At 42.0% G+C, this 20,476-nt stretch overlaps 1 protein-coding gene across 2 annotated transcripts in view; it reads left to right on the top strand.

Annotated features, from left to right (window-relative positions):
• The window catches only part of DYRK1A (dual specificity tyrosine phosphorylation regulated kinase 1A), a 155,945-nt gene extending 136,267 nt beyond the window's left edge, over positions 1 to 19,678 (top strand). For both annotated transcript variants that reach the window (XM_040483927.1, XM_040483928.1), the window contains 4 exons: positions 1,147 to 1,287; positions 10,210 to 10,516; positions 11,240 to 11,364; positions 16,335 to 19,678. In XM_040483927.1, coding sequence (XP_040339861.1) covers positions 1,147 to 1,287; positions 10,210 to 10,516; positions 11,240 to 11,364; positions 16,335 to 16,955 — 1,194 coding nt within the window. In that variant the 3' untranslated portion in view covers positions 16,956 to 19,678. The remainder of the gene's footprint in view (positions 1 to 1,146; positions 1,288 to 10,209; positions 10,517 to 11,239; positions 11,365 to 16,334) is intronic.
• The last annotated feature ends 798 nt before the right edge of the window (positions 19,679 to 20,476 follow it).

Genomic DNA, 20,476 nt, shown 5'->3' with positions numbered 1-20,476 from the left:
TCAATTGTATTAATTCTAACTAAAACATAATGAGATACAATTAACTGTATTTTATTAAATCATGTGAAACTTCAGTGGCTTCCACCTCACCCATTGTAAGAGCCAAGTTCTTTGAGTGATTCAAAGAATCCCCCATTCCCTGTGACTCCAGCGCTCTCTCTACGACCTTGCCTCCCCTCACTCTCTCTGGACCAGCACGCAGCCTTACTCTGTGGTCCCTTGGAAACAGTAGCCACAGGCCCATAGTACTAAGGCCTTTGCATTAGTGCTTCTCCGTGCCTGAAATGCCCTTTCCCCAGGGAGCGCATGGCTCCTTCCCTCCCTGCCTGGGTCTTTGCTGTCATACCCTCTTCCTGGTGACACCCTGCTTTCGGTTGCAGTGCCCCTTCTCACCCTCCATCTTTGAATTTCCTCACGGTTCTTCGTCGTCATCTGACATAATGTATTTCATTATGTGTTTGTTCATTAGTGATCTCTTCCCCTATCATACGAACTTTTTGGCAGGGATTTTTTTTATCTGTTTTGTTTACTGCTATGTTCTACTGAGCATGGCTTCTGGCATATAGGAGACACTTGGTATTTGAGTGAATGAACCTGCCCTTAAGAATATACTTTATTTGGTCCACACTTTATTAAGCCTGTGGGATTTTTTTTTGGATGGTTATTTGATTTTACGTGTTCATTTGTTTGTCTGCCCTGCCCTGTGTGGAATGGTGGGCTCCAGGAGGGTAGGGACTGTATCTCTTTTGTTCATTATCGTGTGCTCAATGCCTAAGAGGAGTGCCTGACATGCGCAAGATGCTCTGTTTAAAATTTATGGATGAGGGGCGCCTGGGTGGCTCAGTCGGTTGAGCATCCAGCTTCGGCTCAGGTCATGATCTCACGGTCTGTGGGTTCGAGCCCTGTGTCGGGCTCTGTGCTGACAGCTCAGAGCCTGGAGCCTGTTTCAGATTCTGTGTCTCCCTCTCTCTCTGACCCTCCCCTGTTCATGCTCTGTCTCTCTCTGTCTCAAAAATGAATAAAACGTTACAAAAAAAATTAAAAAGAAAATAATAAAATTTGTGGATGAACGAATGAACTGGTGAGGAGAAGCAGGATGTACTGCAGTAGAAGTTACAGGCGTTTTTGTTTTTATTTTTAATACAGGTAGATCAGATGAATAAAATAGTGGAAGTTCTGAGTATTCCACCTGCTCACATTCTTGACCAAGCACCAAAAGCAAGAAAGTTCTTTGAGAAGTTGCCAGATGGCACTTGGAACTTAAAGAAGACCAAAGATGGAAAACGGGTAAAATAGGGAAACTTGATTTGTTTATTTATATTTTTACATATATATTTATTTAGCCTGTGTTACTTATTTCACCACAGCTGTTGGTAGCTCACTTTGTATTTACTTGAAATCAGTGTCTCCATTAACAATTTCACTAATAACCTAGGCGTCTGCTTTCTTCAAAAGTTGGGTATAGTTTGCCCTGGACTGTCTGTATGGACGAGTGTGTGTTTAATGGGCAGAGTTAAGGCTTCATGTTGGAAACCGTATGTCTACCGTGTGACACAGCTGATCAAATCACCGTGCCTCATTTCAGCAGTAGAATCCGAAAGTTCAGCCTCTGTCTGTCACAGTGAGTGTATATAACCACGTCACAGTAAACAGTACTGCAGCTGTGGGCAGTAGAGGTCAGGATTGCAGTAAACGGCTTTTTCAAAACAATTAGTTCCGACGGGAGAAAAGAATTTTTGACTTGGGCGATTTGTGGCAAGAATATCAACTGACTCCGTAATCCTTCGGCAGATTTCAGTTCTGGTTCCTAGCTCGGTGGCATGGACGGCAGGGATGTCAGTCCAAAACCCTTGCAGTTAAGGTTTTCAAAATGTTAGATTGTTGTAGTAATTTTCTTCTGGTTTCAGATCGCTAGACTGCGTCAGTTTAACAGAGTGAACGATGGCAGTTTCGCATCCTGATCTACTTTTTGTTTTATATAAATGTGAAAATAATCATGTGTTTTGTAATCTAGTTTGTCTCTGGTGTAAGATGAACGTGATGTATCAATACCCGATGGTGTGTGATCTTTGCACCAGACACCTTGGGGTTGTAGTTTAAACACGTTGTTGCCACTTAGGACGATTTCCGCGCCACTTTGTATTTTGCCCCTTGCATTTTAGCGATGCTGCCACCAGGTGTCCTTTCCAGTGAACTGAAGATGATGGTTCTTGGCTTTAATTCACCTTCACGTAGGCTTTTAATACCAAACGATTTTCTTTAGAAGATTTAAAAATACATCCGTAATTGTATCTTTCATACCTGGTTGTAACTTACTGCACTCTGCCTTATTCTCTGAGCTCTAGGCAGGGCAATATCTGGCAGCCACAGTCAGCCTCCTCCCGCTAAGGAAGGGATGGCAAACACCACACAAGCATCCTGACTCCTTTTGCCTTTATCCACGGAGCGAGCTTCTCAGTCATGGCCCCTTTCCCCTTGAACCAGAGCACAGCCTGGGGATCCTTAGCTTCACCAGCATTCAAGGTAGCTCTAGCCAGTCGATTTGAAATAGAGTTGGAGGGCATGAAACCTCCTTTGTGTTTTCTCTCTCCGCAGTACAGGCGGCTACTGCTTTCTCCATTTGGAATCTTTTTGTTTTTTGTTGTTTTTTTTATCCGCCAGTTTTTTCTTTTTTTCTAAAGAAAACATTCACCCCTTCCCATGCATATCTCTGCCTTATAAAACCACAGTGAAGCTACTATGGGCTGAAACCTATCATTTCTCCCAAACTGAGCTATAATTACTTTTTAACAAAATTATGGGGGGGGGGGCATTTCAGAAAAGAGTAGATAAATCTTTTCCCTTCTTAAAATTGAAAGTATCTTAACCTGTATTTAATAACTCTTACTTAACTGTAGGTTTTATGAGATTTCCCTTAGTTGCAATTAGCAACTCATTTAAGAAACTTAAAGTATAAAATAAGTATTTGTCTTCGGACATAGGTAAATTTTGCACCAACCAAAAACTCAAATCCAGAACCAAACGATTACTTTATGAAGGCTGCACTCGGGAGTTTAACCATAAGTATGAACTCATTGCGTGTGCTGTCGTTGGGTATCTTTGTACTGTTTATTTTCTCAGTGATTTTATTTTTACTTGTAATTTCTCACCTATGTGTCAAGAGCCCCTTTTAGCTGCCTAGTAATGATATCTATACTCTGTGTATGTGTTTTTGGTGGGGAAAGTGAATGAAGAATTAAGATGCTGATTTGTTGAAGTATAGTTTAGATACAATAATGTAACCACTAGCTAGAATAAGATAACAGAATGTTATTGTGACCCTTTGTCATCCCACCCCTACTTTCTGATTTCTCTCGTCCTAGGTTAGTTTTTGCCTGTTCATAGGCAAAATTCATATGAATGTAGTCCTATAGTATTTACTGTTTTCTTTCCTCCACTTTAACAAACATCATTTTTGGAAATTCATGCCTATTGTGTGTGTCAACAGTTATTTCATTTTACTGCTTCATAGTATTCTATCGAATTAAAATGTTGTCGTTTATCTGTATGTACCTGTCCGTGGACATTTGGGTTGTTTCCAGTTTGGAACTATTATGAATAAGGGCTCTGGGAACATTATTGCATAAATCTTTTGTACACATATGTTGTCATTTCTCTAGGGTCATTGCCTAGAGGGAGAATTGCCAGGTCATAGGGTATATGTATGTTGATCTTCATGAGAAAATACAGTTCTCCAAATTTTTTCATCATTTCACGTCCCTACTGAGTATGAGGGTTCTAGTTGTATGACATCTCCCCATTTGACGTGGTCTCTCTTTCTGAAATTAGCCATTCTGACGGGCGAACGTACGTAGCGGTTTCATTTGCATTTATTTCCCCATGACTAATGGTATGTGCTTTTTAAGCATTCGTAGAGCTTTTTTTGTGACCATCTTCCCAGTCTTTTACTCATTTATTGTTGAGTTGTTTAACTGAGTTGGAGTTTTTTTTGTTTTTGTTTTACACATAATGGATACAAGTGCTTCGTCATACATGTGTCCATATTTTTTCCCTGGACTGTAGTTTACTATTTCTTTTCTTAGTGGTGTTTTTTTGATGAGTGGGAAATTTTGCTATTTTCAAATGAAATCAAATTTGTCAACTTTTTTTAGTGAAGGCTTTGTATCTGAAGAAATCTTTGCTTTCCTCAAGTTTGTGAGGGTATTCTGTGCTTTCTTTTAAAAGATTTTTTGATCCTAGCTTTTATGGTTAGTCCTGGGGTTCATCTCGAATTAAGTTTTAAGGATGGAATGAGGTGTAGGAGTTGATGTTCACACCCCCAGATGCCTGCCTTAGAGTTACAGCATCGTTTGTTGGATACTTGCCTTTCCCCGTCAATCTGGGTGCTTTTATTCAGTTACTGTTCTTTTTTGTGCGGGCTTGTATTTGCACCCTGTTGTGTTACATTGCTTTATCAGTCCTTGAACCGGTACGACAGTGCTGGTTCCGTACTGTGTGGGAAGTCCCCAATGCAGGTAGTGTAAATTCACCAGCATCTTTTCTTCCGTTTCAGTTTTTTTTTTCCCCTCCCTGTTCCCCAGGTCCTTTTTATTTATGTAGAGATTTTAGAATCAGCTTATAAGTCTGTAAAAAAAAAAAAAAAAAAAAAAAAAAAATCTTGCTGGAGTTTCTGTTTGGATTGCATTAAGGGTCCATCCAGGAGAGTGGACATCTTAACAGTATTGTGTCTTCAGTCTGTGATCATGGTTTATCCATTTATTTATTCTTTCATTCTTCTCAACAACATTTTGTAGGGTTTAGTGCAGAAATTTCACACATATTTTTAGTTCATTTTATTTAATTTCTGATTTTTTGATACAATTTTTAAAGTATCGTTAAATGTCATTTTTAAAGTATCGTTTTCTACTTTCTCATTGAAAATATGTGGAAATAGAATTGAGTTTGTATATTAACTCGTATCCTAAGATCGTGCTACATTTACCTATTTGTTCTAGTTTTTTATTTGTTTTTAGATTCTGTAGGGCTTTCTACTTACTCACATCCTGCACAACTGAACAGTTTTATTCTTTCAATCTGTATGCCTTTATTTATTTTTCTTGTTTTATCATACTGACTAGGACCTCCGTATATTGAGTAGTTTTGGTGAGAACGGACATCTCCCCGTGTTCTCAATCTTGTGGGAAAGCATACCTATTTAAGTATGGTGCTCGTTGTGTATGTGTCTTGTAGCTCTGTCGGGTTGAAGGAGTAGTTTCCTGTGTTTTTAGGGAAGTGTCTTGCTTGTTTGTTTTTCTAAATCATGAGTGGGTTTTGAATGTTGTCACATGCTTTCTGCACCTGTAGAGATGATCATATGGTTTTTTCCCTGTTATGTGGTAAAATACATCAATAACTCTTAGAATATTAAGCTCAACCTATGATAAACCACACTTCCTACATATTGCTGGGTTCAGTTCACTAGTCTACATTGGTAGGAATATTTGTCTATAAAATTTTAATATAATGCCTTCATTAGGTTTTGATCCCAGGATTCTGCTGGTCTCATAAAACTATTGGGGAAGTATTCTTTCTTGATTTTTCTGAAAGAGTTTGTATAAGATTGGCATTATTTCTTTTGTAAATGTTTAATAGAGTTCATCGATGAAGCTATCAGGACTGGAGATGTTCTTTGTTAGAAGGTTATTAATTGTAGCTCACATTTTTTGGTAAATATGTGGCTATTTGGAGTTTCTTTTTTGAGTCCATTTTGGTAGGTATGGATTTCAAGCAACTTGTCCTCATCTAAGTTGTTGGCTGTGTCAGCATAAAATGACCCCTGATATTTCATTATTATCTTTGTAGTTTCTAGAGGATCTGTAGTGATAGAGTCTCTCTTGTATTCCTAATATCGGTCATTCCTGTTTTCTCCTTTCTCCCATTACTCTTGCTAGTGGTTGTCAAATTTGCCAGTCTTTTCAAACAACCAGTCTTTTGTTTTGTTTTTACTGTTGCTTCGTCTTGTTTCTATTTCACTGGTGCTTTTCTCTGTTATTTCTTTTTCTTCTCCTTACTTTAGGCTAAATTTGCATTTTCTAGCTTCTGAAGGTGGAACCTTAGGTCATTCATTTAAAACTTTCTTCTCATAGCATTTAATGGTATAAATGTCCCTCTAACTATTGCTTTAGCTGCATGGAGCAACTTTTGAAATATTTTAAGTCTTATTGATTTTGAAACATTTCTAATTTCCCTTGTGATTTCTTTTTACTCATTGTTATTTAGAATGTTGTTGTATAATTTCAAAATATTTGAGGATTTTCTAGGTATCTTATTGTTAGCTGATTTCTAATTCAGTAGCATCATGGGTCAGAAAACATGATTTCACTCCTTTAAATGAAATTCATTGAGACTTGTTTTAGAATATAGCAGGTAATCTCACCTTGTGAATGTCCTGTGTGCCGTTGCAGAGAATTGCATTTTATACAGTTGTTTGGTGTAGTGGTCTACCGATGTCAGTATAGGTCAGGTTGTTCGATTTTTTTTTTTTTTCATATCTTTTACATCCTTATTTTATATGTGTGTGTACATGTGTCTGCCTGTGGATATTTGTTTTATCAATGACAGAGGGGAATGTTAACCTTTAGTGATAATTCTGGATTTGTCTTAATCTCCCTTTCGTTGCTTTATGTGTTTCAAAGCTCTCTTAGTAGGTGTGTACCCATTTAGTATTATTGTGACTGTGATAAATTGACTTTTTCATTATGATGAAATGTCTCTTTTTATCTCTAGTAATATTTCTAATTGTTAAGTCAGACTTGTCTGGTATTACACTATCTGTACCAACCTTCTTATTCGTAACATTTTCATAGTCTGTACTTTTTGTGCCCTTTAACATCAAATCTGTCTGTATTTATATATGAAATAAGGCTTTTGTATGCAACATTTAGTTGTCAAGCCTTTTAATCCAGTCAGATAGTCTCTTTTTTTCACGTTCAGTTTTTAACCCATTTAGTTATTCGGAAGTTTAGGTTTTAACTGTTATATTTGTTCTCTGTCTCACCTTTTTCCCCCATTCCTTCTTTCCTGCCTTCTTTTGGGTCAGTGGAGTACTTTCTGGTGTTCTGGTATTTTATTTCATCTCCTCTCTTGACCCTTTAGCTCTTACCCTGTGTGTAATTTTTAGTGTTATATGTACCCTTAATGCATCAGTTGACGTTCACGTAACACCACTCGATCAAGCATGCCCTTTTGTCTAACTGTCTACCTCTTGTGCACGTGGCATCATACGTCACTTCTGCATATGTTATAACCCTCACAGCAGACACATCGACTGCTTAAATAAAAAGGGACTTTTGGGGCGCCTGGGTGGCGCAGTCGGTTAAGCGTCCGACTTCAGCCAGGTCACCATCTCGCGGTCCGTGAGTTCGAGCCCCGCGTCAGGCTCTGGCTTGATGGCTCAGAGCCTGGAGCCTGTTTCCGATTCTGTGTCTCCCTCTCTCTCTGCCCCTCCCCCGTTCATGCTCTGTCTCTCTCTGTCCCAAAAATAAATAAAAAAATAAATGTTGAAAAAAAAAAGGGACTTTTAAAGAAATTTTGAAACACACACAAAATAAAGATACTAAAAAGGTCTTTTCTGTTTACCTATGTATGTTCTTGATTCCTTCCCACCCTTCTTGGCTTCCGGCCTGAAGAACTTCGTCTAACTTTTTTATTTTGTAGGGAATAACTTTTGCTGATGGTGTCTCTCAGCAGTTGTTTATCTGAAAATATCTTTATTTACTTTCTTAAGGAAGATAATGGACATTTCCATGGATGTAGAATTCTAGGTTGACATTTCAGCAAAAGAGAAAAGAGGTTATAACATTGCTTTGTGGATCATGTTGTTTCTAAAGAGAAGCCAGTGGCTTTTCTAAGTGTCCTTCCCTATATGTAATGTTTCTCCCTTTCCCCCTTCCTTCTGGCTGATTTTAATGTTTTCTGTTTTTGTTTAGTTATTCAATAATTTGACTCTTATGTCTCCAGCTATAGCTTTCTTTGTATTTATTTTCCTTGGAGTTGCTAAGTTCTTGGGTCTGTGGGTTGATCGCTTTCGTCAGTTTTTCCTAAGACTGTATCTTTTCCAGTATCTGTTGCTTCAGTCTTTCTTCTCCTTCTGGTTCTCTACTGAAATGTGTGTGACAGGCTCAGCATGATCTCAGAGGTCTCCAGTTTGTTCATGCTGTTTTCTCTTTTGTTTTAGTTTGGATAATTCCTTTGCTCTGTCTTCTGACTCACTGATTTTTTTTTTTTTTTCTTCTGCTGAGTCCAGTCTGCTGTTAAAACCATTACGTGAATTCTTGATTTCTGATATTGCATATTTTAGTTCTAACATTTCCGCATTTCCACTTACCTTTCAGGGAAAGGTTTCATTTGGTCTTCTGTAACCCCCCATCTATTCACACATGTGCACCTTTTGAACTAAATTCTTTTACCTATTTGTTTATCATGGTTATTTGTAATGCCGGCCTGCCAGTTTCAGCATCTGGGTGGTTTACTTATGTGGGTCTTCTGACTAATTTTTTCACTTTGATTATGGACCCATCTTTTTTAAAATTTCTTGTGTCTGTAGTTTTTTAAATGCACGCTGGACTTTGTATCTGAGAACAGTTGTGATGGAAGTAAACCCTCCCTCCAGAAAGAGATGCACCTCTTACTCCCTCATATGGGACTCCGTCCATCTCCTTTGTAGCTGACCTGAATCTGGGCCTTGCTTTGTTTGTTTGCTCGCTCCACCTAGATTCTGTTCTCCACTGTCTTCCTAGGTTTTAAGCAGTGTCTGTGGAGACCTGAGTGCTCTCTCTACAGCCCTGCTGCCCCAGGCAGTCTGTCCGTCCTGCTGCTCAGTTCCCTGGGGGCTCGTGTCTGGGCTCTCCGCCTGCCCTCCGCCTTTGGCCCGTCCACACTGCCAGGAGTTGGTTCAGAGTTGGGCTGGATTCTTCTTACCCACATCTCTGGCATTTGTTCCTTCCCTCACCTTAGGTCTCTTCTCTCCTAGAAAGGGTGTCTCATTTTCTGGAATTCAGTCAACTCTGATTTGTTTAGTTCTTGGCACTCACTCAGATGGGTTTTTTAAATGGAATGATTTTGTGGCCTACCTGCTGGCTTGTTTTTGCTTTCAGAGTGAGAGCCGTGGTCTCTTACGGTGATGCCATTCTGAATAAATTCAATATTCATAAGCGTCTTAAGGGTTCTACCACCATCTATTAAAAAAGGAGTTTTCAGAAAAATCTCAACACGTGTTAATTTATTACTCAGCATATTCTAAATGCTTTTAATATCTTTATCTAAATATGAAAGTGGTGGGGGAGCGCCTGGCTGGCCCAGCCTGAAGGCCATGCAACTCTTGGTCTTGGGGTCATGAGTTCAGCCCCACACTGGGTGTAGAGATTACTTAAAAAAATAAACGAGGGGCGCCTGGGTGGCTCAGTCGGTTGGGTGTCCGACTTCAGCTCAGGTCACGATCTCGCGGTCCGTGAGTTCGAGCCCCGCGTCGGGCTCTGGGCTGATGGCTCGGAGCCTGGAGCCTGTTTCCGATTCTGTGTCTCCCTCTCTCTCTGCCCCTCCCCCGTTCATGCTCTATCTCTCTCTGTCTCAAAAATAAATAAAACGTTAAAAAAAATTAAAAAAAAAAAATAAACGAAATGAGAACGGTAAATCCGAGCGTGTAGGGTTAAACCAGTGAATCTTCACTTGGAGTGATTACCACAGCTTTGGAGAGCCACTGTTAGGAAAGGAAGTGCATCCAAGGTCACGTGTATCAGGCAGAAAAGCGATTCAGACCACTGGGCCGGAGCAGCGGTCGCACCAGAAGGTAAAAGCTTAAGGCTTTTGTGGGCTTCTATTGCATATTATGTGGTTGTGTGTGTTTGTTTTTACAACCTTTAAAAATATAAAACCCATTCATAGCTGAAGCTATAGAAAAACAGCCCAGGCTAGGCCTTTGTTTGCTGACCCCTGGGCTACATGGTCTTTATAGTCATTTTTGGTCTTGAAATTATTTTGAATTTCTCCAACAACAAGCGCATTTGGAATAGTAATGTGTGAAAATCCAGAGAATCTGAGTATAAAGCGTTCTTTTTAATAAAGGTTTCAATATATAACATATTTAAGCATATTTGAAGTTATGCAGGCTTTTACATACTCCATCATATTTAGAGAAAGCTTTTTTTTTTTTTTAATCTTTCTTCTCTTCAGGAGTATAAACCACCAGGAACCCGTAAACTTCATAATATTCTCGGAGTAGAAACAGGAGGACCTGGTGGGCGTCGTGCTGGGGAATCGGGTCATACCGTGGCTGACTACTTGAAGTTCAAAGACCTCATTTTAAGGATGCTTGATTATGACCCCAAAACTCGAATTCAACCTTACTATGCCCTGCAGCACAGTTTTTTCAAGAAGACAGCTGACGAAGGTACAAACACAAGTAACAGCGTGTCCACGAGTCCCGCGATGGAGCAGTCACAGTCCTCCGGAACCACCTCCAGCACGTCCTCCAGCTCAGGTCGGTCCTTCTGATACTCGGGGAGGCCTGGAAGCATTTCTTATTTTTGTTCCAAGGTGGGGGTTACTGTAAAGTCTTTGAAGAATTGGTTGTGGGGATAGGGAGGAATTGTTTTACCTAAATCTACCCTTTGTAGTTAGTAAAACATTTCACCTGTCCCCAAACTCTGATACTTAATTACCCGTGATAAATTCTGCTTGGCAGTTGGAAACGAAACCCTTTCTTTCTTTCTTTTTTTTTTTTTAATGTGTTTTTTTTTTAATGTTTGTATTTATTTTTGAGACAGAGCATGAGCAGGGGAGGGGCAGAGAGAAAGGGAGACAGAATCTGAAGCGGGCTCCAGGCTCTGAGCTGTCCGCACAGAGCCCGACATGGGGCTCGAACCCACAGACTGCGAGATCATGACCCGAGCCGAAGTTGGGCGCTCAACCGACTGAGCCCCACAGGCGCCCCTCTTAGCCAAAGTTTTCCTTTGGTTTCTTAAGTAGAAATACTTTGTTCACGTGCTTGAACTTTCCCCTAACTTAACCCAAACCAGACTGTCGTGTATTAGTTCACTGGTCGGTGTGAAAGAACTTAAGAGAATTGGATGACTTCCTGATACGCTTTGAGGTTCATACAGCTTTTTGTGCATGCCGTACCTTCGGTGTTAAGTGAGTGTTGGAACACATACTTGAGCAAAGTTAACTTCAGACTTACAAGTACTGTGTTGTGATCCCGAAGGTGGATCGTCGGGGACGAGCAACAGTGGGAGAGCCAGGTCAGACCCGACGCACCAGCACCGGCACAGCGGCGGGCACTTCACAGCTGCCGTCCAGGCCATGGACTGTGAGACTCACAGTCCCCAGGTGAGCTCCCCGCCGTGGAGGCCCGGCCCCGCAGCAGCCAGCCGGGACCGCGGTGGGCGCCAAGCGCATTTCCAATGGTCGTGTCGTTTACCCCACGGGGTCTCAGTAGCTTCCACGTGTGTAGGGAATTGTGCCCTGTCCGTAACTAAGGAAGCACGTCTTTGCAGTTTTCTCCCTCGTTATGTAGAAGCAGCTAACATTTCTTGGGTGCATACCAGCCACTGTTCCAGTTGTTATTCGCTGTGTTTATCTCATTTACGACAGTAGCACTTGGAGCCTTAACACTGTTCGAGTTTCCCTTTTAACTTTGGGAACTGACCCTTGATGGGTTCAGTAACTTTCCCTGGCTTGTGCTCTTCGTTACTGTGCTCCGACCGCTTCCTGTGATCTTTGGTCGCTAATGGTCCTTGATTCCGGATCAGTTTGTGGTCTCTCACCTCCATGTTGTTTTGGGGTTATTTGGGGTTTTTTTTTTTGCTTTTGCTTTTGTTTTTAATATCTATTTACTTTTGAGAGACAGAGACTGAGGCGGGGAGGGGCAGAGAGCGAGGGAGACACAGGACACTGAAGCAGGCTCCAGGCTCCGAGCTGTCAGCATAGAGCCCGACACGGGGCTCGAACTCACGGACGGTGAGATCGTGACCTGAACTGAAGTTGGGCACTCAACCGACAGCCATGCAGGCCCCCCTCGTTTGTTTTTGAAATGTGTTAAAGAAGAGGCTGTAATCGGGTATTTTTAATGGGATGAAGCAGATGTTGGTAGTAAAAATATTTATGAAATACTCTTTGTAAAATACTAACTCACACTGGGCTCTGTGTCACGGTGCTTTGTGACGAGGGGCCGGCGTATCATTTGGTAAACGCGAAGTCAGGACAGGTTGCTGAATATCACGCCCCATTCTCGTGGCTGGGGCTGCTGGGCGCTGCGGGAGAAGACCACAAGCAGCAAGCTGGCATGGTCGGTGTCGTTGCCAGTTCCTAGTGCCCAGCTTCTGGGCGGGCTTGCCATTCCTCGTGTCTCTCCCGTTCTCTGTAGGCACCATCACCTCGTGTCTCCCCCGTTCTCTGTAGGCACTGTTTCCAATGCCCCTTCTACTCTTTTTAGAAACTGACCTCTTGCTCAGCCTCTGGCTCCTGGGTCTGCTTGATTCTCTTCTGTCAGCATCTGATCCCCCAGGTCTCTCCCAGCTGGAGCCAGCCCTCCTCCTGGCCCATGTCTGTCTGGTGTCTGTTTGGCCCTACGTCGTGCTAGCCTGTGGTGGCTGTGTTGGGCCCGTGAAGAGTTCCTCGGTCTGCTCCGGTGGGGGACACCGTTGCTGCAAGTGTCACCTGCGGCCGCCACTGAGGAGGCCGGTGCCGGGCATTCAGAGGCTTGTCTTTTTTTGTTCCTCACCCACGTGGACAATTTTGGCTCCTCCCTGCCCTTTGAAGCACTTTCCCTCTTTTTCCCTTGACAGGATGTCCCCTGAGTTTCCCTCACTTGTCTGGCCTTTCCTTCCCTGTCTCTTTTTCTGGATTCTCTTCTGCCCACCCTGTAGACACGGATGTTCCCAAGGCTTGCCCACTTGCCGGTTGACCTCGCCCACCCTGTCTGATGCCTCAGTACCGTCTTGGCACAGGTCCCTCCTCCAGCTTCATTTCTGACCTGGACCTCGCTCCTGAGCCCTGGGCCTCTGTTTCTCTTTTGTGTTCCTCGTACAGATGGCCCTAGATTCACCCATTTGTTCAAGCCTTACACCTGGCGGTTAGGTTGGGGAGCTGATCCTTGACTCGTCTTTTCCCTCATCCCACAGTTGAATCAAGTAGTAAATTGTGTGAATTCTGAGTATCCTAAATGTGCTTTTATTTTCTTCACTTCATCCCATTGCTACAACCGTCTCCAGCCCGCCTTACTATAAAGAATGTTCTAACCTGGTCTTCCAGCATCTAACTCCATTCAGCAGTCAATGCCATTTTCTTCTCTGCAGGCACATGAACATTCAGTAAAGCAGTCTGATGCGGCTTTTCCCTACTTTAAACCAGTGTTTGGCTTTTCCTTTGTACTTAAAAGGGAATTTAGACTTCCTGCGAAGGTCTCAGTGATTGCCACGGTCTGGTCCTTTTCAGGGCATTCTTTCTCCTCTTTATTTGCTCTGGTCTTACTGGATTTTTGTCATTTTTTTGGAATATGCCACGTTCTTTCTTGTTTCTCACATGTTCTGTGCTCGGCCTGGAACACTTTTCCCCTCTCTCGGCTTTGGTCACTGCCACTTACACTTCAGACCTTCACTTAAATGTCGCAATTGGTTTTTGTATCCTTTTTGAGATACTGTATGCATATCCACATACAGATATAGATTCCTAATCTTTGTACACAAACGATAGCGTGCCATGCACAAGTTGATGTTTTGAGTTTGTTTTTATGCTTGTTTTTTGGGGGGGTCGTTATATGTTTTATGTGCATTTTTAATACATATTTGGAGCTCTTTCTACATCAGTACCTGGAGAACTTTTTCTTCCTTCTTCTTCACATGATACTCCCGTGTTTCGATATTCCATAAGTCATTTCCCCTGTTAATTTCCAGTCTTTTTTACTATTACAGATGATGGTAGAATGCCACAGACCTATCACTCATACACATTAAGTATACCTGTGATAGGAACCCCTAAATGTGAAATCGCGGGTCAGAGAGCAATGTGATCTGTAAATTTTATAATTGCTGTCAATTGCTCTCCATTTAGTTTTGCCAGTTTAGCCTTCCACCAGCAAGACTTTGGAGAAACAATCAGGGAGGGGGGGGTGATCACCTTTGATCAGTCTGAAATGAAAAATGGTATTGGACAGAAGATATTTTTATTTTGCTTATTTGTTTTTCTTTTTTCTTTAAAAAAAATTTTTTTTAAGTTTATTTACTTTTTATGGAAGAGACAGAGAGGAGAGAGAGAGAGAGAGAGAGAGAGAGTGAGAAAATGAGAATACCAAGCAGGCTCCACACCGTCAGTGCAGAGCCCGATGCGGGGCTCAATCCCACAAACCGTGAGATCATGACCTGAGCCGAAATCAAGAATCCGATGTCTAACCAATTGAGCCACCCAGGCAACCCCGCTTATTTTCTATTTATACATGAATTTGAGTAGTGTTGTAGTTTAAGAGTCGTCAGTATTTTCTGAGAACTTTCTGCCTCTTTTTCTACTGGATTGTTTTCAGTGGTGTGTCTTAAAGTTTGACTCTCCAGACCACTTCCGCTGAGAAAGAAACGCTTTATGTCAGCTCCTGGTAAAAGACATATTTTCCAGCTCATAAGGACAGAGTAGATAAACAAAATGAGTCAAATTAATAGAAATTGCAAGTACTGCTGATAAAAGGTATCAGGATGTGATCTAGGATGGCGATTTGTTGGGTGGGATGCATGAGAATTTGAGTAAGCCAGGCTGATAATAGCCCCCACAAAATATGGTAGCCAAAGGGAGTATGAAGTCTCTTTTTTGGGTAGCGGTCCCGGGAGGGCTTTCAGGTCAGTGGCATGGCTGTCTCCTGTGTCCTGGGCGAATAACTCCGGCCCTTAGGGCCTGGCTGTCTGCTGGCATCCACCAGGCGGGATGTGGGAGGTGTTGGTGGGCCAGGTCCGGCCATGACATAAAAACATCAAAACGTTCATTCGTGTTGCACGGACTAGAACTCAGTCCCGTGGCCATACCTGAGGACGGGGGAGGCTGGGAAGTGTAGTGCCGCCACGTGGACAGCTGGTAGCTGCTGCCACAGGAGTTGAGGCAGTGTCAGCCAGAGTGGTCAGAGAAGACTCGAACCGAAATGGGAAGGAAGCACCCGAGCAGAAATTAGAAGTCAGAGCATTTTAGGCAGGAAGGAACAGTAGGCACAGATGCCCTGAGACGTTGGAAAGATACGACTACCGGGTGGAGGAATAGGAGGAGGACCCGGTGTTGGAGCCCAGGTAGCAAGAGGAAGGATGGCTGGAGGACAAGGTTGGCGAGACGAACGGTGGCCCCCGAGGCAGACCACCTGTGAATTTTCCATTATTTTGTTTTTCTAATAAGTGCACGGAGAAATCATTAAAGGATTTGAATTTAAATAGGAAAGTGATTGGATTTGTGTTTTGAGAAGATTTTTCTTGTTATGAAGAATGGATTGGAAAAAAGGCAGAAGGATGGAAGCTGGGAGCTGATTTAGGAGGCGGTTGTGCAGTGTGGGTGAGCGGTGGACGGTAGGAGCCTGGGAGAAGGGATGGTGGTGGAGACCAGGGAAGCAGCCAGGCTGGAGCCGTTTCGAAGGCACGCTCCATGGTACTTGCTGATGGTGTGGATGCAGGAGTTACTGAGCCGCTGATGAAAAGAGTGCTCTTACTGAAACGGGAAAGATGGAGAGAAGAGGGGCTTTACGGGAAAGCCAGGAATTCATTTCGAACCCGTCAAGAATGTTTATTATCTGATCCTTTCCAGAAAAAGTTTGCTGATCCCTGGCATAAACAATGCATCCCAGGAAAGAAAGTGGCCAGTGAAATACATGAGCCTGTTTATGGATATAGCTTGCTAAAAATTGCAGCTTTCACAGTAAAATACTGGTTCACTCAAACATAACTTGGAATTTTGTGTTCTAATTTTTTTGTTTTTAATGTTTAATTTTGAGAGAGAGAGAGACACAGACAGACAGAGTGTGAGCGGGGAAGGGGCAGAGAGAAGGGGGGAGACCCAGAATCCCAAGCAGGCTCCAGGCTCCGAGCTGTCAGCACAGAGCCCGAGGCGGGGCTCGAACTCACGAATGGTGAGATCATGACCTGAGCCAGAGTCGGATGCTCAACCTACTGAGCCACCCAGGCGGCCCGGGATTTTGTGTTCTAGAACTGACACATTAAAAGTTTCAAAAATCCCCTCTCTCTAATTAACATAAATGCTGGTGTCCTAGCTTTCGATTGAAGATGAAGTAAAGCTTGGAAACAGTACTCTGAATAAATGCTTCGAAAATCTTCTTACAGGTGCGTCAACAATTTCCTGCTCCCCTTGGTTGGTCAGGCACTGAAGCTCCTACACAGGTTACTGTTGAAACTCATCCCGTTCAAGAAACAACCTTTCATGTAGCCCCTCAACAGAATGCATTGCATCATCACCATGGAAATAGTTCCCATCACCATCACCACCACCACCACCACCACCACCACCACGGACAACAAGCCTTGGGTAACCGGACCAGGCCAAGGGTCTACAATTCTCCAACGAATAGCTCCTCTACCCAGGATTCTATGGAGGTTGGCCATAGTCACCACTCCATGACATCCCTGTCTTCCTCAACTACTTCTTCCTCTACGTCCTCCTCCTCTACCGGTAATCAAGGCAACCAGGCCTACCAGAATCGCCCGGTGGCTGCTAACACCTTGGACTTTGGACAGAATGGAGCTATGGACGTTAATTTGACCGTCTACTCCAATCCCCGCCAAGAGACTGGCCTAGCTGGACATTCAGCGTACCAATTTTCTGCTAATACAGGTTCTACACATTACATGACTGAGGGACATCTGACGATGAGGCAAGGAGCTGACAGAGAAGAGTCCCCCATGACAGGAGTTTGTGTGCAACAGAGTTCTGTAGCTAGCTCGTGACTAAATTGAAACTTGAGTTTGTTTCTTGTGTGTTTTTATAGAAGTGGTGTTTTTTTCCAAAAAACAAAGTGCAAAGCTGCTTGCATCAGAAGGAGATTAACACACTGAACCGCTACAAGAGGGCAAAGCTGACTTTTTTTTCTTTTTCTTTTTTTTTTTTTTTTTTAACTTGAAAAGATTGCAAAGGGACAATGAAGTTTTTCAAAGAGCCATGTCCACAAACCCGTCGTCACGGAGAGCGCAGAGGTGTCCTCTTTTCGCCTCCCCCATTTTAACTTGCCACACCCCAGCCGTAGTGGGTTTTTTTGTCTTTTCTGTTCCACAGAAGTTAATGTTCAGATGTTGGTCTTGGTCATTTGCCAACTAATTTTAAAATAAAAAGGCACTGCACATAATTTGCATAAAGGGCCCCACGAGGGTGTTTTTTTTCCTTTTTGTTTTTTCCTTTTTCCTCCCTTTACCCCCCTCCCCCCCCCCTCGTTTGTTTTGTTTTGGGGGGGGGGGGGGAAATTTGGGTTTTTAAGTCCTCTAAACACACTTGGGCACGGAAACGCAGTACTGTAAGGAAGAGGGACCTCCAGCTGACACAAACATCACCTTCAGCTGTATGGAAGGGACGGTTGTTTTGGAGTTTGTTTGTAAGGCACAGTGAGCATGCTAAGTGGCGGGGATCAGAACTCTCCTGTCTGAACCTACTGAGGAGCAAAGCAGCAATTACATGGGATCCCGTGGGTCTCCTGTTGGAGAGGCCACGGTAGATAGTAATGGAACGTGACTGGTCTCCTAACCGAGGTGCACTGAGAAGCAATCAACGGGTCAGTCGTGGCCAGTCCTGGGGAGGTCTGAGTGGTGGTCTTTGGGATAACCTTTGGCCTTATGGATTTGGACTCGAAATTAGAAGAGCCTACCATTTCAGATGCAATCACTTTTGGACATGCTTTTGCAGACAGTCCTTAATGCTGAAAACACAGAGAATGGGTAATTCAAGAGGCCTTTCTTTTAAAATAGACTTTTGTGACCCACTAATTGTAAGGTATTGCAAGGTCACTTTGCGTGTGTCATAAAGTTGACTTCCTTATTGGTTGAAGGTCACAGAAGTAGTGGTTTGCTTTGATGGAAATAGCTACAGCTGTGTCCCTTCCTGCTTTTTACTTTTTTTGTTTTTTTTTTTTTGTTTTTGTTTTTTTTTGTTTCGTTTTTGCTTTTTTTCTCGGCACGTGGTATCTCCACCATTTCTTCTGCACAAAGATGTCTTCTGTTCATCCTGAACATTTTTAAAAAATGCAGAATTTTATGTGACTGCTTTTTTGCCTCACAATTATGCTGTGAATTTTACAAAAATTTATTTTCTTTTTTGATAATTTATTGTACCAAAGCTGTTTTTATAGCACATAGATGTCTGTAACCAATAATGTAGCAGTCCTGCACTTTGACACAAGGTGTAACTAGACCATTTTTAAATGTCAGTTGAAAATTATGGCTGTACTATTGCTTAAACAAAACTGGAACTGTTGTTGAATCCATAGCCAATACATCTACAGCAATCTGTGTTCTGAACATAATCGATTGACATCTAATTCAAGATGACAGCATCTGTTACATTCTAAATGTGTTCAGGCTTCTGAAGGTAAAGGGACACTGGATCCAGAAGCTATGGAACCAGCAGTCGATTCTTGTATTCCTGATTAACCTACTTGTAAACTTGAAAGCAAGACCTTGATTGCACCAACAGGTCCAAAATATGAGCACGAGTAAAGCAAAACTCTCATGCGTGACCTGAAGTGAACAGGCTGGTGTTTAACAGGTGCCTAGTTTTGAGATTATGCTGCCTTAATGTAACACAGTCTGGCAGTTGCTAAATTTGTGTTCCCATTTTAAATTGACCAATTTTAGGGTGTTATACTTTTGAGCGGTTGAATTGGGAGAATGAAGATAAGTAATTTATCTGTCCAGGATCAAAAGAAGCCTAGGAAAGAAGCAGTAATCTACCTCTGCCGATAACCCTGTTCAAAACAACTCAGCAGAACACCACATTACTTTTTATTGGTCAATTCCATGTGGCTGACTAGGTCAATTTTTTCTGAACAAAAAGCAGGTTTTTATATGTAAACAGTGACAAAAAGAAAGGCTTAAAACTATGTGAATGTGAATGGAAACTTGGAAATACCGTTTTTATAATCCACAAAATTTTTTTGTTGTTAATCAGGAAATCCATATTTATTTTGTAATTAAATGTCAAGCCTGTGGATGATTTTTGAACTTGGTAGTTCATAAAAGTTTACAGTGAATAAAAGGATATCATCTTGAGTATAGCAATATCAAAAGGAATCAGTAGTTACTGCTGTTTAGGACTATAAGGGGAAGATATCATATGGGTCAGGTCATTTTTTTCTGTGCTGGTTGCCACATCTTAGCAAGCACCAAAAACGAAAGCAGTTTTTAAACCGCTATTTACATAAAGGAAATCATAAAATCCAATGCTTCTGCATACTGTGTTATGTTACAGTCCAGTTTTGTGTGCTTTACTACACGGTTTGGTTACAGGACTTCTGTGCATTGTAAAACATAAACAGCATGGAAAAGGTTAAATACCTGTGTGCAGATTGTAAGATCTGGTCCGGACTTGCTGTGTATATTGTAACGTTAAATGAAAAAGAACCCCCCTTTGTATCATAGTCATGCGGTCTTATGTATGATAAACAGTTGAATAATTTGTCCTCAGACTCTTTACTATGCTTTTTTAAAATTAAGAAAGATGTAAACATAGTAAAAAAAAAATCTTCCTATGCAATTAACCTGGTCCAGGTAATGGGTCTGGTAGGTATACTGAGTATAAGTTTGGTCAAATGTGTAAGAAAGAAATGGTAGTGGCGTGGACCTAGGCTTCCAAATCCCGGAAAGTGAAAATTGGAGGTTTTGGTTTTGATCATTTTGATTTTCAAAATCATTTCTTTATATGAGTGATTACTATTATTCAGTTTCTCTCCTATTCTGAGTGCTAATAGCTTGCAGTTTTTAGAATGGATGTGAGGGCTCAGTGGTTTTCCTTTTAATAGGGTTGGACCTTCTGGGAAACAAGAGGAAATACACGTCATCTCGTTCCTCCTTCCCCAGATCCACGTAGGGGGGCGAATCAGGGACTTTGTTGTGTGGAGTCTGGAACTCCTGCCACAGTGAGTTAACGTGTAACCTAAAGTCTTTTCCTTTTACAAATTAATATGTAAGTATATATGAGGGTGGCTTTCAGGAAGGCAGAAAACTTAAAAAGTTAAATGTGATTCCATAAAAGGCAAGTTGGCCGCACAAAGTTAGACTTCATCAGAAAGAAAAAAAAAAAAACCCTGGCTTTAGTTTTTTTCTTAGGATCTGAGCATTTTGTTTAACTTCGGTAAGTGGCACGTTTTAGATGGGATCAGACTCCAAAAATCCTAAGCAGACCTGTAAAAATCCTTAAGGCTGCGGTAATTCTAGAAGACCCACGAAATGCCTGTTGCATTTGTCCCTGTACCCTCCTCCTCAGC

This window comes from Herpailurus yagouaroundi, unplaced genomic scaffold (genome assembly GCF_014898765.1).
Source record: "Herpailurus yagouaroundi ecotype Mexico unplaced genomic scaffold, PumYag 162, whole genome shotgun sequence".
In the NCBI taxonomy this organism is placed as follows: domain Eukaryota; kingdom Metazoa; phylum Chordata; class Mammalia; order Carnivora; family Felidae; genus Herpailurus; species Herpailurus yagouaroundi.
Note: the sequence above shows the minus strand (reverse complement) of the source record. Positions and strands in the feature narration are given on the sequence as shown.